General features: G+C 41.2%; 1 protein-coding gene across 3 annotated transcripts in view; it reads left to right on the top strand.

Annotated features, from left to right (window-relative positions):
- The window catches only part of WHSC1L1 (Wolf-Hirschhorn syndrome candidate 1-like 1), a 103718-nt gene that overhangs the window by 77157 nt on the left and 10982 nt on the right, over nucleotides 1-15579 (top strand). For 2 of the 3 annotated variants that reach the window (XM_005698833.3, XM_018041786.1), the window contains exons 15-19: nucleotides 616-762; nucleotides 3999-4155; nucleotides 8846-9048; nucleotides 10068-10180; nucleotides 10742-11011. In XM_005698833.3, coding sequence (XP_005698890.1) covers nucleotides 616-762; nucleotides 3999-4155; nucleotides 8846-9048; nucleotides 10068-10180; nucleotides 10742-11011 — 890 coding nt within the window. The remainder of the gene's footprint in view (nucleotides 1-615; nucleotides 763-3998; nucleotides 4156-8845; nucleotides 9049-10067; nucleotides 10181-10741; nucleotides 11012-15579) is intronic. The other variant, XM_018041787.1, reaches the window with a different exon arrangement.

Genomic DNA, 15579 nt, shown 5'->3' on the forward strand with positions numbered 1-15579 from the left:
GTTGGTTATTATCCTAGCAGGACAAAATTTTAAAGATTTGCAATACCTCATTGAAGTTCAGCAACTTACAGCGTCTTTAAAATCATGTATCATACTGATAAAAGGAAAGCGTCGTTGTCTGGCTGAGAAAGCTGGAATTTGAGGGTATCTAAACATCTTAGTAGAGAGGAAGGGAGGCCCGATTCTGCCATTCAGTGCTGCTTGACATATTGAAGGTGACCAGGGTCTCTACTGTGTCATGTAGACAGTGCTTATTTCTACTGTTAAGTGATATGTCATTTTATTCTTTGGGTTGTCATCATAGTCCTTCTAAACACTGAGGAACATAGCTCTGTTTTCCAGAGGGGGTTTTCAGAACGACATCAAACACAGTTTAATCCTCGAGTTTGAGTTTTTTTCCTGGGTGTGTAGATTTCTGTGTAGAGATAAGGCATTGAGTAGCCTAAACTCCCTTTACTAACTATAGAAAGCTTTTTCTGTCAGATCTTTCTTTTTCTTCATATTCTTTTTCCCCCACCTTAAAGCACAGCTACATAGTAGGTGTTGGTTTATTTTTCCTCATGGAATCATGGGTAGTTTCATTGCAGCTCACATCTTTCTGTTTGTCTCGTATAGGGCTGATAGTGCAGGACCATTCAGACCCCATGTTCAGTTCCTATGCCTATAAGTCCCACTACCTACTGAACGAATCAAATCGTGCAGAGTTGATGAAATTACCTATGATTCCTTCTTCGTCAGCTTCCAAAAAGAAATGTGAGAAAGGTAATAATCAAAATAGTTTATCTCTTACTTTTATTTTTGCATTTCCTATTTTTTTCTCTTTAAATGAAGGGGGAAAATGTATGCCTGTCAAGCACCATCTGTTGCTTTCAGTAAATTCTACCTTGGTGGCTGTGACTGTCTTCATATGGCTGCAAAATTATTAAAAAGGGCTTAAAATAATTCTACTATTACAAATTTTTACTTACACTTCTTGAATAAATTTTCGCACATTCCATATATCTGTAGTTATTAAAATTGAAAGACTAGGATTCTGCTTAATATAGAAATGTATTCTGAGACCTCTTTCTCTTTTGCTTGAGCTACCATTCATGTTAGAATAGAACAGACAGGATGTAATTTGTTACTAACTTTCAACTAAATAACAAGATAGGTTATTAAACAGAAGGGAACAAAGATAACTGACACTTAAAATTTTGATTCTGGAATACATTCTGTCGTTTTGTTTCTTAAATGTTTGCTGTGAAAACTAATTGCCCTTCTCTCAGGAGACATTGGTGGGCAGCTGGGAGAATGCACAAATACTGGAGCTTAAAAGGCAGCCCAGCGGAACTGAAGAATAGCTTATGGATAATTTATCCGCAGAGAACAAAGAGCTAAATGTATATATTTATTTTCTCCCAGTTATCTATGGAAGAAAAATCTTGTGTTTTGCCTTACAGAGCCTACATATAATACAGCAGGGGTGGGGGGTGGGGAGTAGTTTAACAGTAATGTATTATTGGGGGAGTTATTATTCTAGAGGGTAAAATAAATAACCTAGAAGGTGAAGGCCTTTTCCTGTATACATTTCCATTATGATCTGGGGCCAGGCTCAGAATCTTTAAAGAAAATTTAATTCATTTTTTTTCTTTCTTTGTGTTGCCTGCTGCTGATGTATGTTTGCTGTTTGTCAGACATCTGAAGTAGCGACCCATGACTAAAGGAAAGTATCACTAAGCAAGTTGGTTAGAACCCATGGAGAAGGAGGTTGAGAGACTATTGACTTTTTGTCTGTTTTCCATTGAAGTCACAATATGGCATCTTACTGGTGGTACCACCTGTTTCCAAAAAAAAAGATGGACACGGGTCTGACTAATTCCATAGTGCAGTAAAATTAGACTACCCAAGGCATTTTAGGAAATGCCTGATTTCCCTGCTGGCGCCTTTATAAAATTAGACAAATTTAATTGTTGCTTACTTTGTGTTCAGTACTCGGTATTGGCCTTGACATGAATTGAAATTATTTTGAGCCCTCTGTTTGCTTAGCTTGAACCGTTATCTTTCTTCTCTCGCACCCTAAAGCAGTTTTCTTGCATAGCACCAAGGTGGAGTGTTCATATTTTTATTTTTCTATTTCCCTGTGTATTTTTGTCAAAAAATCATGATGATTTTCACTGATGATTCAGGGTCTGTATTTCCTCTGAAATAAGACTTAAAATTCAGGTCTATTCCATAATGTTAAAAAATGGCCAGCCTGACTTTTCCGCATCAACCCAAATAATCACATGTCCTCAAAGCTATTTGCAAAGACCACTCTCCCTACTGGTCATTTCTTTCTGATGGAAAAATGAATTATTTCATTTTACTTTAAACTTACAGAAGAATTCCCTACCTAAGCTGAGACCACTCAGGCAGCTAATCTCTAGGTTGGAGAATTGAAACAATTAATCCACATTAAGATCTGCAGACGAAGGGGAAAATCCAAATGATGGAAGTAAAAGCTTTTAAGCAGAGGAAATATAGTAATTTAATTCATCACTGATTGTACATGGATTTTCTTTTTGTTTTTATGTTAATTAGTTAGAAGTTTGAAAGTCTACAGGAAGACAAGATTTTCTGGAAAATTGATAGCAAGTGCTCAAAAGGTTGGAGCATATGATTTGATAAAGTTGTATAGTGGGCTCTTAACCTTTTGCTTATAAGACTTTAAATCTCAGTACGCTTATGGGTTATAGACTTGGTTTTCTAATGGAAAAATGATTTTTTTTTTTACAGTAAATGTCTTTATTGTATTTCATCGTCAGTGATTAACATTCTTCCCTGTCACTTGTTGAAATACCTAATCTCCCCTCAAATTTCTTTAATTTTTTGCATTTAAAAATAATATTGTTTCATTTGCTGCACCTGTTTTTGTCTTAATACAGAGATCATTTTGTGTTTTTAAAAGGAGAGGATTTTGCTAGGCTACTTAAAGAGATCTCCTTGTATGTGATACTTGATCCTACCTGATGCTTCTTTCATGCTATAAAGCAGTGGTTCTCAATATGATGTCAGAAAATATTACAAACAAAATTTTGAACTATGTTTAATATTTCAGAAAGTCTAACAGAATCAGCCATTTGTGCAAAATACAGTTGCATGAGTTTCTCTGTATTTGACTAATTTTAACAATTTAATATGATAAGACTAGTTTTGTTACTGGGATCTGAAGCTCCAATTGGCTATTAGATATTTCTGTAGTTAATTAAAACATAAAAAATAATTGTGGCTTTTAAAATGTTTTTTTGTTTTGTTTTGTTTGGGTGGGTTTTTTGGTTGATAAAATATTTGAAAACATGAGTCCATGGGAAAGGGAAAGGGGACCCTTGGTGATGAAAAAGTTGTAAACCACTGCTATATAGCCTGTTTGACTTTCTTTGTCTTTCCTGAAAAGGTAATGATAATGTAATCACAAATTCAAGATCTTTTTGCTTTTTTGTATGCTTACAAGTGAAGAAAAAAGTAGTGGTCAGCCTATTGGCTATTTTCATTCTCGCTAATATTGTTATAAAGGGATTTAGTTAGCTGTGCCACTGGATTAAAATACAAAGATGACCATTGTTTACTTTCTTAGCTTTCAAGGAGAAAGAAAGAGTACATATTTTTCTGAAAATCTGTTCTCACATCTACTCAAGGCTAAAGATTTTATGCATCTATTTGTCACATGTTAAGAGTCTTAACCCACGGCTAAAGCAGTGCCTCATTTAGTCCTCATTTCAGAGGGGTGAAGAGTCATATTTTTCCTACTCACAGTTCCTCACACGCTCTGAATTTCTGGCCACTGAAGCCCTCCCTAGGAAGGACTGAAGTAGCTAAGTCTGTTTATTATCTTGTATTTTAATCCATCACTACAATATAACTCAATCCCTTTGTTAATTTCTCTCAATCTGAATCACATTTAATGCACTGAAAAGATAACTTTCTTGTCTCTCTCTTTCCTCTCTTCTTAGTTATTAAGACTGTTTTTTTGTTTCAAGGTGGACGACTGCTCTGCTGCGAGTCATGTCCAGCCTCCTTCCACCCGGAGTGCCTGAGCATAGAGACGCCCGAAGGCTGCTGGAACTGCAATGATTGCAAAGCTGGCAAGAAGCTGCATTACAAGCAGATTGTTTGGGCCAAATTGGGAAATTACAGGCAAGTTTTTCCAAGGACAAAGAGGAAGTATTCAATCACTGTTGAGTAGTTCACAGTCTGTACAAGCATGGCCAGGAAACAGGTACAGCACACAGCACAGCCACTTCCTCAGAAAAAGAAAGAAAACATTTTTAGTCTGGGCTTTCAGAAGACTGGGAAGGCTAGTGGTTGTTAGATTCCCCCTCCACCGCCTTTTTTTTTTGGTTGATTGACTTTTGTTTTTAAGTTCTGAAAGTTATTTTATCCTAATGAACTATGGTACTAATAGGATTTAGAATAAAAGGTTTCATATGGATAGTGGGGAAGACCTTTTTTTTTTTTTTGCATTCTAATTAGATTTATGTTCATTTCTGGTTTCTAATGAAGTTAACAGTTTATATTCTGGCCAAAATAACTCTTTCTGACCCTATATCTGTTTTATTATAGTTCTAGCTAGAAGCTCTAAACTATGTGCAAAGAGGGAGCTTTTTAGAATTTAGAGAGAGAGATTATTTCATTAGGAGCCTTTAGTTCTTAAGGGAATGAGGCAAGAAGTATGCATGGTTGCCATTATTTTATTAAATCTTTCTCCTCTGAAGAAGCCTATTTTTAACAAATCTTCACACAAAAGGATAGTGATATGTTTTTTAAATTTTACATTCTACATTTTGAGGTGTTTGTTTATTATTTTACTAAGAAAATGGATACTATTCAAAAGAACACAGTAAAGTTCTGCTTTTCAATTAGAATCCTAAATATGTTTCTATAGAATTTCAAACATGCTGTAATTTTTTAAAACAAGGGTTCTGTCATTTCCTGTTTTAAATACACTGCTTGCTTACCTATTTAACCTTAAAAACTTCATTTTTAGCTGAGATAAGGGGCATTGAGAAGCTCCCCTCCAACCAATTTTTTTAACAAATGACAGGAAACTTCCATGTTCTTTTTTTAAAAAAATGGACAGTTTGATTATATAAATAATTTTCCACTTTACAGCAAAAGATATAAAGTTTTAAAAGGCAAATATCAAACCAGGTGAACTCTTCTACTCTCAGTAAGAAAAGAAAAATACCTTCCTGAAGGAAAAAGGAACAGAGAAAGAGCCAGTTTGCAGAAGAAGAGCAAATGGAAAATAAACATGTGAAAAGTGCCCTGCCTCACTAAAAATGCACATGAAAAAAACAAAGTTTATTTTCAATTGAGAACAGGCTGGCAGAGATTTAAGAATACTAATTCTGCAGCTCAGGTGGGCCTGGAGAGACAAGGGCTCCTGTACAAGAAAGGCGTCGTGTGACAGGATTGAACTGTACGCCCCTGGACCCAGCACTTCCCCTCAAGGAATGCATCTAAGGAAAGACACTGGACAGACGGGCAAAAATGCCCTTATAGGGGTGTTCACTGCAGTATTGTTTCTGAGTGCAAAAGGGATCCAGATGGCCAGTCAGTAGGAGATTTGTCAAGTCCATATTGCAGGGTGCCTAGAAGGCAAAAGAAGGGTAATGCTCATGGTAACTGGAGAAGGCAATGGCAACCCACTCCAGTACTCTTGCCTGGAAAATCCCATGGATGGAGGAGCCTGGTAGGCTGCAGTCCATGGGGTCGCGAAGAGTCTGACATGACTGAGCGACTTCACTTTCACTTTTCACTTTCATGCATTGGAGGAGGAAATGGCAGCCCACTCCAATATTCTTGCCTGGAGAATCCCAGGGACAGAGGAGCCTGGCGGGTTGCTGTCTGTGGGGTCGCACAGAGTCGGACACGACTGAAGTGACTTAGCAGCAGCAGCAGCAGCTCATGGTAACATGGGAAACGGCCGCAGTGTCCAGTTACCTTCAGGAAGCATGTTAAATAGCACACAGATTATCTCTCCGTATATGTATACAACTTGTAAAAACTGGAGATCTCGATATAATATGTTTGTATTATTACCTGGAAAAAGCATCTAACGTTAATAGTCTGAGGCATGAGATTATAAGGAGGAAGCATGTTCAGCTTTTCTGCTACACATTTCTGCATAGTTTTAATTTTTAAAAGAAACTACATTGGTTTTTTGTGTGTATAAAACTACATTTAATAATTTTAAAGGTATGTCCTTTTTTAATTGAAGTGTAGTTATAGTGTTGTGCTAATTTCTGCTGTTACATCAGACTGACTCAGTTAAATACAAACATACCTTCTTTATATTCTTTTATGGCTTATCGCAGGGGATTGGATATAGTTTCCTGTGCTCTACAGGAGGACCTTGTTGTTTATCCATTCTCTACGTAATAGTTTGCATCTGTTAACCCCAGACTCCCAGTTCTTCCCTCTCCCTCCATCCCCCTGGCAACCACGAGTCTGGATTTCTCCGTGAGTCTGTTTCTGTTTTGTAGATAAGTTCATGTGTGCCCTGTTTTAGATTCCACATAGGAGTGATAGCGCATGTACTGGTTTTCCTCTTTCTGGCTCCCTTCACTTAGTACGATAGTCTCCAGACGCGCCCATGTCGCCGCGAGTGGCGTTCTTCGTTCTTGTTCATGGCTGAGTCGCGCTCATTGTGTAGGTACACCACATCCTCTTCACTCGCTCATCTGCAGCGGGCAGTTAGGTGGTTTCCCTGTCTTGGCTGTTGTAAGTACTACTGCTATGAACATAGGGATGCACGTGTCTTCTTGAATCATGGTTTTGTCCAAGTATGTGTCCAGCAGTGGGATTGCTGGCTCATATTGTAGTTCTGTTTTTAGTTTTCTGAGCACCCTCCATACTATTCTCCATAGTGACCATACCAATTTACATTCCCAGCAACAGTGTAGGAGGGTTCCCTTTGCCTCACACCCCCACCAGCATTTGTTATTTGCAGACTTTATAATGATGGTGATTCTGACTGGCACACAGTGCTTTTATAATTAAAAATATATATATTTTCCAGGAGGGGGTAGGTACAGGTTTGACGAATAATAGATAAGATATTCCCGGATAAGAAATATCAGAAATAGTAAGAAGGCTTTGTTGTTGTTTAGTCACTAAGTTGTCTGTGACTCTTTTGCAACACTATGCACTGTAGCCTGACAGGCTTCTCTGTCCGTGGGATTTCCCAGGCAAGAATACTGGAGTCAGTTGCCATTTTCCTCTCCAGGATTGTCTCCTGTATCAACCCCTCGTCTCCTGCACTGACAGGCAGATTCTTTACCACTGAGCCACCAGGGAAGCCCCAAGGTCTTCAGATAAATTTCAGAATGTTTCCTTTTTAAAACTTTCTTTTGCCTTTAAAACAAATGTAATTGACGTTATGTTAGTTTCAGGTATAAAATATGATGACTCGACATGTGTATACATTGCAAAACAGTCACCACAATAAATCTAGTTAACATCCGTCACCATATATAGTTAAAGTTAGGCCCAAAGCAGAGCTTCCATTCACAGGCCAGTGACATTTTATCTGGCTGATTTTATATCCATGGACTAATTCATAATGTATTTTTTCCAGTCAGACCTCTCTGGGCCCCATGAGACTGTTTCTTTTCAATGACTAGTTATTCTGATGTGAGACTTCCTGGGGGAGACGTGGGCCTGGAACAAGGCTGACAGAAATTACACCCCTGTCTGTCTGAGCCAGTGTGTGTGGTTACCACTTGCACCCCACATGTGGCCTTAACACGAATCAGAAATACAACCACTGACTGCCCAGCCTGCTTTGAGAGGAACCAAATACTGATCACACAGAATAGTGTTGTTTTTAACAATTTGAACACAGGCTTCTACCCACGTTTTAATTAACCCATAGGTGAACATGGGGTGCTTTTAGGTGAAGCATGTTCATCATTTATCTTCCCAATAATGTCATTCATTGTTTATTAAATAAATGGTTTTATGAGGCATGTATAAAATGAGAATGAAAAAAATTAAGTTTGTGTGCATCTGCCGTTGGTATCAACGATCTCAGGTACTGCAGGGACTTCCCCCTTCAGTTCCTGACTTGCCCAGTTGCAGGAAGTCTTCCAGTGCACCTCGCAGGTGGATCCCCCAGGGATCGCTGTGAACCAGTCATCACGTGAAGCATGATTTTTTCAGGCCTGTCCCAAATCCCAAGTCTATTATGATCTAAGATGAATTAGATTCTGAAATACACACTGATACAAGCCTAGGACATTTGACCAGAAAATACTTTATCCTGGTTGATTAGAGAGTCAGAAAATGCCAGTTTGAATGGGAGCAGCCATTCTCCCATCAGTTTATTCTGATTAGCATCAGTTTATTCTCAAATGATTCCCTTGACTGCCAGGAATAAAATTCTGTAGCTTGAAAGACAATCTTGGAATTAAGAATGTCACATTTAGAGAAAAACGTGACTTTTCCAGGACTGAAATCTGGTTTGGAATATTTTATTGGCCAATTCTAATTCTTAAGTTATATTGTAGGTTCACTGTTAACCTTACTAGTATGCTTTATTCTTATGATATATATACTTTTATAAATATAAAATATTAATATTTAAGGAAGAAATCAGATTGGGTGTTTAGGGCCTAGTTGTTTAGTCTGTGCTCACCATTTCATGCATTAATTTGTTCATCAGTATGTTGTTAAATGATATGTGGTTTGGGCAGGATTAAAGATAAGCGAGGTGTTCTGTGTCCTTAGATTTGCAATGAGAATTACAAAGTACAAAACCTGTGTCTTTCGGCTCCCGCAGCCATGTAAAGCATAGTGCAACTGTCCATCCTCCCGCTTGCAGATGGTGGCCAGCCGAGATCTGCAACCCCCGGTCTGTGCCACTGAACATCCAGGGCCTCAAGCACGACCTGGGCGACTTCCCCGTGTTCTTCTTCGGCTCTCACGACTACTACTGGGTCCACCAGGGCAGAGTGTTCCCTTACGTTGAAGGAGACAAAAGCTTTGCCGATGGACAGACCAGTATTAACAAGACCTTCAAAAAAGGTACGTCTGACGACTTTCACCGTAGCTCAGAACTGACACTCCTGTTGATCTCTCCGCACTCCTCACTCAGAGGATATGTGGTGTTAGGGAGTTTCACCAGGTGTTATGACCCGGCGTCCATAGTTTCCAGTCATGTTAGAACCACCTCACAATCCAGTCATTTAGGAAAAACTCATTCAGTGGAGTAGACTGTGCTGTGTGTGTGAAAGAAGTTTCCTCAGTGATCTTACTACAGACATAGAGATTTTTCTGGGAACGCAGAGTCTCCTTAATTAAGTGAAGGACCTTTGCCACAGAAAAGTAGTCAACACTTCCCATGACGAGCCTTACAGCTGTTTTCTGTAAAATTTTTTGCTGTCTAATTTTGTTAAACTTTTTTTTTGCTGTATATTGAGGTAAATCTGATCTGCAAACAATGTTGTGATGGTTTCAGGTGAATAGCAAAGGGACTCGGCCATGCATATCCATGTGTCCATTCTCTCCCAAATTCCCCTCCCATCCGGGCTGCCACATAACCTTGAGCAGAGTTCCCTGAGCTACGCAGTAGGTCCTGGTTGGTTATCCATTTTAAATATAGCTGTGCGTTCTTCTCCATTCCACACTCCAGAACTGTCTCCCCACCCCCTGGCAGCCATAAATTCGTTCTCTAAGTCTTAACAGCTGTTTTTGCAACAAGTTGACGGGAAGTTTAGCTTTCTGGGGAAGAGTGAAGTGAATTTAAATCTGGTACAAGGTAAAAGCTGCTGTCAGCTTCCTGTGGAAACCCCTGACCATTGAAGGGGGGCCTCTTTTCCAAGGTGGCAGCTTGCACAGAGCAGTGCTCAGCTGCAGATGAATTATATCCCATTTCAGTGTTACTTTATCCTGGTGATAAATGGTTACTTCCAGGACATAATTTTTAAAAGAAAACCTCAGGTCCCATTCGGTGCATGGGGAAGGCAGGGTAATAACAACTCTTCTAGTGGTTTTTGTTTATTTGGTGTGGGGTGTTTATATGCTTTGTCTGGTCTTATTGGCAGCGTTGGAAGAAGCTGCAAAACGTTTCCAAGAATTGAAAGCACAAAGAGAAAGTAAAGAAGCACTGGAGATTGAAAAAAACTCAAGAAAACCCCCTCCATACAAACACATCAAAGTGAGTCTTCACCCACGAAAACGCTGTAATTTGACAGATAAGGTGAAACTGCTCTCTTAGTAGTTAGAAGGCCCCGACTGACTTGTAAAAACTTTATGCTGATTATGGCTCAGTCTGTGCAGAACAACCGGACAGCTTCTGCCGGATCATCCACTGGGAGCCGAGGCTGCTGCGCTGGGAGGGCGGGGGCTTTGACGAGTGAGCCCCTCATACTGAGGAGCAACATGTTTGATGGGGATTTCTGTGCTTGCTCCTCAGCCTGTCCTGTAACCAGCAAGAATACAGGGATTTAGCCCCTTTCTTCCAGAGAGCCCAGAGCTGTTTCAACTTTATGAAATTGTCATCAACTGGTAGAAGGGGAAAGACACAGGATAAATGAGGACTCGCGTCAGGTTTTGGTATTTTTGTCAACTTAAGAGAGAGAGCTGTTAATCTCAGCTTACTCAACTGGGTAAATCCTTTATCAGGGTCACTCCACAGGCAGTAGCGGGGCCAGGCCGACCTGAGTATCTCCGACCTCCTGTTCAGATTCCTCTCTCCCACTTGTGATTTTGTTGCCAGGCCAACAAAGTGATAGGAAAGGTACAGATCCAGGTGGCGGACCTGTCGGAGATTCCCCGCTGCAACTGCAAGCCAGCCGACGAGAACCCGTGTGGCTTGGAGTCCGAGTGCCTGAACCGAATGCTGCAGTATGAGTGTCACCCCCAGGTGTGCCCGGCGGGGGAGCGCTGTCAGAACCAGTGCTTCACAAAGAGGCTCTACCCGGACGCGGAGGTCATCAGGACCGAGCGGAGGGGCTGGGGCCTCAGGACCAAGAGGAGCATAAAGAAGGTAGCACGGGGTGGGGCAGCAGTGGGGCAGACCGGGACCCGTGCCTCTCAGAGCGTGTCAGTAAGGATTTAGTACACAGGGATTCATTCCGCAATTCTGAAACTTCTCAGGTTGAGAGTTTGGTACTTCTGGAGCAAGTAAGAAATGGTTAGAAGAGCAGATGATAAAGAATCTGCCTGCAGTGCGACCCGGGTTTGATCCCTGGGTTGGGAAGATCCCCTGGAGACCGGAATGGCTACCCACTCCAGTATTCTTGCCTGGAGAATTCCATGGACAGAGGAGCCTGGCGAGCTGCAGTCCATGGGGTCCCAAAGAATCAGACATGATTGAGTGACTTTCACTTTTCCTGTGATCAGTCATAAGAAGGAGAAAGGACATTGGTCATTCTATCTGAAATATTTTTCACTTGTTAAGCAAACTAGATTTAACGTAGGTAAAAGGAAAAACAGTGAAGTTAAGAACATACTGGACAGAAACTAGCAACCCCAGGACTTTGCTCTAACATCGTAATTAGCCATGAAGCCCCAGTCAAGTCACTTAACCCAGGGGTCTCCAACCTCTGGGATCTAATGCCCGATGATCTGAGGTGAAACTGATGTGATAATAATAGAAATAAAGTGCACAATCAAATGTAATGCACTTAAATCATCCCGAAATCATCCCCCCTCTCCCTCATCCATGGAAAAATTGTCTTCCATGAAACCAGTCCCTGGTGCCAAAAAGGATGAGGACTGCTGACTTAACCTCTCTGAGCCTCAGTTCTTCCATCTCTAAAATGGATATAATAAACCCTGCCCTGCATGTGTAAGAGTTGTGGCTAGTCTCAAATTAGATCATATATACAGAGCAGCTAGAAAAAGTTGAGATCTTTAATACTTATAAATTATCTTCATTCCTATACTTTGAGGTAATTCTTCAAAGCAGTCTCTTTGTTTAACACGGGAAATGTGTGCCCATTGTGGAAAATATTTTAATCCAAATAACTCAATTGAAAATCACCAATAAATCCTACTATTCACACAGTGGCTCTCAACCTTTAGAGACCCTGAGAATCTTCCAGGGTCCTTGTTAAAATGAGTGTCAACTGAAATATTGGTGACAGAGCTAAATAATCTGTTTTTTAAAAAGTTCGTCTTCTCTACCTACTCCCCCCCACCATCACCTGGTGATGTGTAGAACTTGGAGCCATGTTCTCTGAGAGAAGATGGGCCTAGTAGGAATTTAAAATTACTCTTGGCATTTTTCTGCCTTAAAAAAAAAAAATCACCTTTATAATGAAAAGCTGTATAACATAGAAACTCAATACAAGAAAGATAATAAAGAATGAAATTCCCCAATTCCTGCCTTCCTCACCAGAGAAGACGATTGTTCTTAAGTTGGTGTGTTGCCTGTTAGAACTTTTTCTGTGCAGTTAATACACACAAACGGAGAGAGGGCAATAAAAGGAGACCATGATAGTCCAGGCTGTGTGGCCTAACCGGGGTTGTCGTTGAGCAGGAAAGAAGTGGTTGGACTTCTGACATTTCGAAGGTAGCACCTGCAGCATTCGCCAGTGCAGTGGGTGTGTGGATTGGGTTGCTTGGTCAAAGGCCATCTGCATTTAAAGTGTCATCATACAGGGACTTCCCTGGTGGTCCAGTGGTTAAGAATCCGCCTTGCAGTACAGGGGACACGGGTTCGATCCCTGGTCTGGGAACTAGGATTCCTCACGCTACGGAGCAACTAAGCCCCTGCCACCACTGCTGAGCCCACCGCCCCAGCTAGAGTCCGTGTACCGCAACAAAAGCTCCCCCATGACGCAACGAAGATTGCCGTGCCACGACTAAGACCCGACACGGTCAAATAAATATTTTTTTAAATGTCACCACATAATGCACACATTTTGATACCACTTTAATGCCCTGCACATCACTTGCGGGTTTTTACTTATGGTTTCAGGGGAGTTTGTGAAGCCATCCTGAAATCTACCCAGTTTAATATGTTGACACCTTTTAACAGTAGTTATATTTATTCTAAACCATGTTCTGAGTTACTAAATTAATTATATAATCAAGAGAGAAGAAAATAGTCAGGATTATTCTGCCCTTTAGCACCTGAGGAATTGCTAGTGGAAGACGGTTGGTTGGTCATTTACAAAAGAGCTAAACATACACAGTCCCTGAACAGCATAGTCAAAAAGACTGTAGCAATGTGGAGAAGGCTTGGGTACACTCAGAGACAGGAGGCCAATGGGAGACTGAATGTATACCATCAGTCCCCTTCTTTTCACACATAACAGATTCCTAAAAACGTGTGCCAGAGTTAAACAAGGGACTTCCTGTTATGAAGTGGTTTCTTTCTTAGAAATTAAAAACATGTGTGCGTGCTAAGTCACTTCAGTCGTAGCCGACTCTTTGTGACCCTATGGACCATAGCCCGCTAGGCTCCTTTGTCCATGGGCTTCTCCAGGTACCAATACTGGAGTGGGTTGTCATGCCCTTCTCCCCCAGGGGATCTTCCCAACCCAGGGATCTAACCCACATCTCCCACGGCTCCTGCACTGCAGGCAGATTCTTTACCACTGAGCCACTGGGGAAGCCCTAAAAAAATTTTTTTAAATACTAAATTAAACTGTCTTTTTGCTGTTGCCTTTAAGGATAGATTTCTAGCATTTTAAAATTTACTTACTTATTTATTTTTGGCCATGCCTCAGGGCATGGGAGATCTTAGTTTCCTGACCAGGGATCAAACCTGCGCCTCCTTCATTGGTAGCGTGGAGTCCTAACCACTGGACCGCCAGAGGAGTTCCAGATTTCTGGCTTTTTTAAAGTGCTTTATTTTGTTATTTTTAACCACAATTGAATTCACAGTTAATGGTTTTAAGTCCAGTAAGCAACTCTTCAAGGCTAAAGATCTGTCACTTTTTAGATGCCTAAAACATTTCTTATACAAAATAACTAGAAAGATTTATTCACTATATTTATTCACAACCATATTGAGTTGATAAGACTTAACATGCCTCGTTTGATATCAGCACTTTGACTTTTCAGGATTCACCAGTTTTCATAGAATAGTAAATAGAAACCATAACACATGGTTTCAGACCTTTAAAAGCCACAGAACCGTTTCTTCAAACGAAGCCTTGACTTGAATCTCAAGTGTGTCAGACAAGTAAGGTGGAGCTGATTTGGTCTGAATTCCCCTTTATTCGGTCTTCAGTACAGAAAACTCGCCATAAATAAAGTGACACTAGGTGGCAGTGCAGCCAAGCTGGTGATGAGATCTAGCTGGGAGGGCGGTGAGACCGGGGACAGGGGCAAGATGTTTTCAGCAGCCAAGGTCCAAGTCCTGACCACGTGGAGGGAAAGCCATTCAGGGCTGACCGCGCGCAGTACATGTCCGTGCAGAGCTGTCCTGTCTCGGCGTCGCAGGCAGAGGGGAAACACAGCTCCCTGTCGGAGCCTGTCGGTTACAGTGGGGGAGAGAAGCCCCCAGAAGCGCGTTTGTGTGCTGACGAGGTCCAGCCGAGAAGAGCTGTAGCTGCTTGAAGCAGACGGGCGCTCGCCCGCGTCCCCTGTGGCCAGCTGGCCGGCCGGCCGCCCAGACTGACCCACCATCTCCCTTCTATCATACTGAAGTCACAGTCTTGTCTCTTTATTGGTGGGAAAAAGCTAAGTATCCATACATAAGGACATTGGCTTATGCTTTTAATGACTCATCAGAATCAGAAAAGACACTACAGCACTTCTCTTTAGATGACTGAGGCTCTCGATTCTGTGATACTGAGCACTGAGTGGTGAGCGCGGCTGGTGAGAACTTGGGTTGGGGGCTGGGGGAGGAACACGGGTCTGGTAAAAGCAATAGCAAATACATATTAATTTACCCTCTGAAGACATTTCTCTGCCTCGGAAATGTATTTTTAACACCAAGAAATCCTATAGTTAATGTTGTTGCCCTAGATTGAATCAGCCAAGTCTTCGAGGTGAAAGGGTGATTCATGATTATGCATTTATAAACATGAGAGGTTGAATGTATGGTATTTACACTTATTTTAAAAAGGAGCTTATTACTACACACCTGTTAGAACAGCAGAATGAAAAACAGTGACTATCCCATGGGCTTCCCTGGTAGCTCACCTGGTAATGAATCTACCTGCAATGCAGCAGACCCTGGTTCGATCCCTGGGTGGGGAAGATCCCCTGGAGAAGGGAATAGCAACCCACTCCAGTATTCTTTCCTGGAGAATCCCATGGACAGAGGAGCCTGGTGAGCTACAGTCCACGGGGTCACAAAGAGTCAGACACAACTGAGCGCACACATACCACATGCTGACGAGGACGTGGGGAAGCCGGCTCTCTCATACATGGGGAGTGTGTGGTGGGAACTCAAAATGATCCAGCCACTCTGGGAAATAGTTTGGCAGTTTTCTAAAAAATTAAACATATGCTCACCATATGACCCAGCATTTATCCCAGAGAAAGGAAAACCTTTGTCTACATAAAAACTTTATCAAAATATTCACAGCAGCTTTATTTGGTAATAAAAGCTTTATTTGTTACTCAGCAGTAATGAAACAATAAACTATTGAT

The sequence above is a fragment of the Capra hircus genome, chromosome 27 (genome assembly GCF_001704415.2).
Source record: "Capra hircus breed San Clemente chromosome 27, ASM170441v1, whole genome shotgun sequence".
Taxonomy (NCBI): domain Eukaryota; kingdom Metazoa; phylum Chordata; class Mammalia; order Artiodactyla; family Bovidae; genus Capra; species Capra hircus.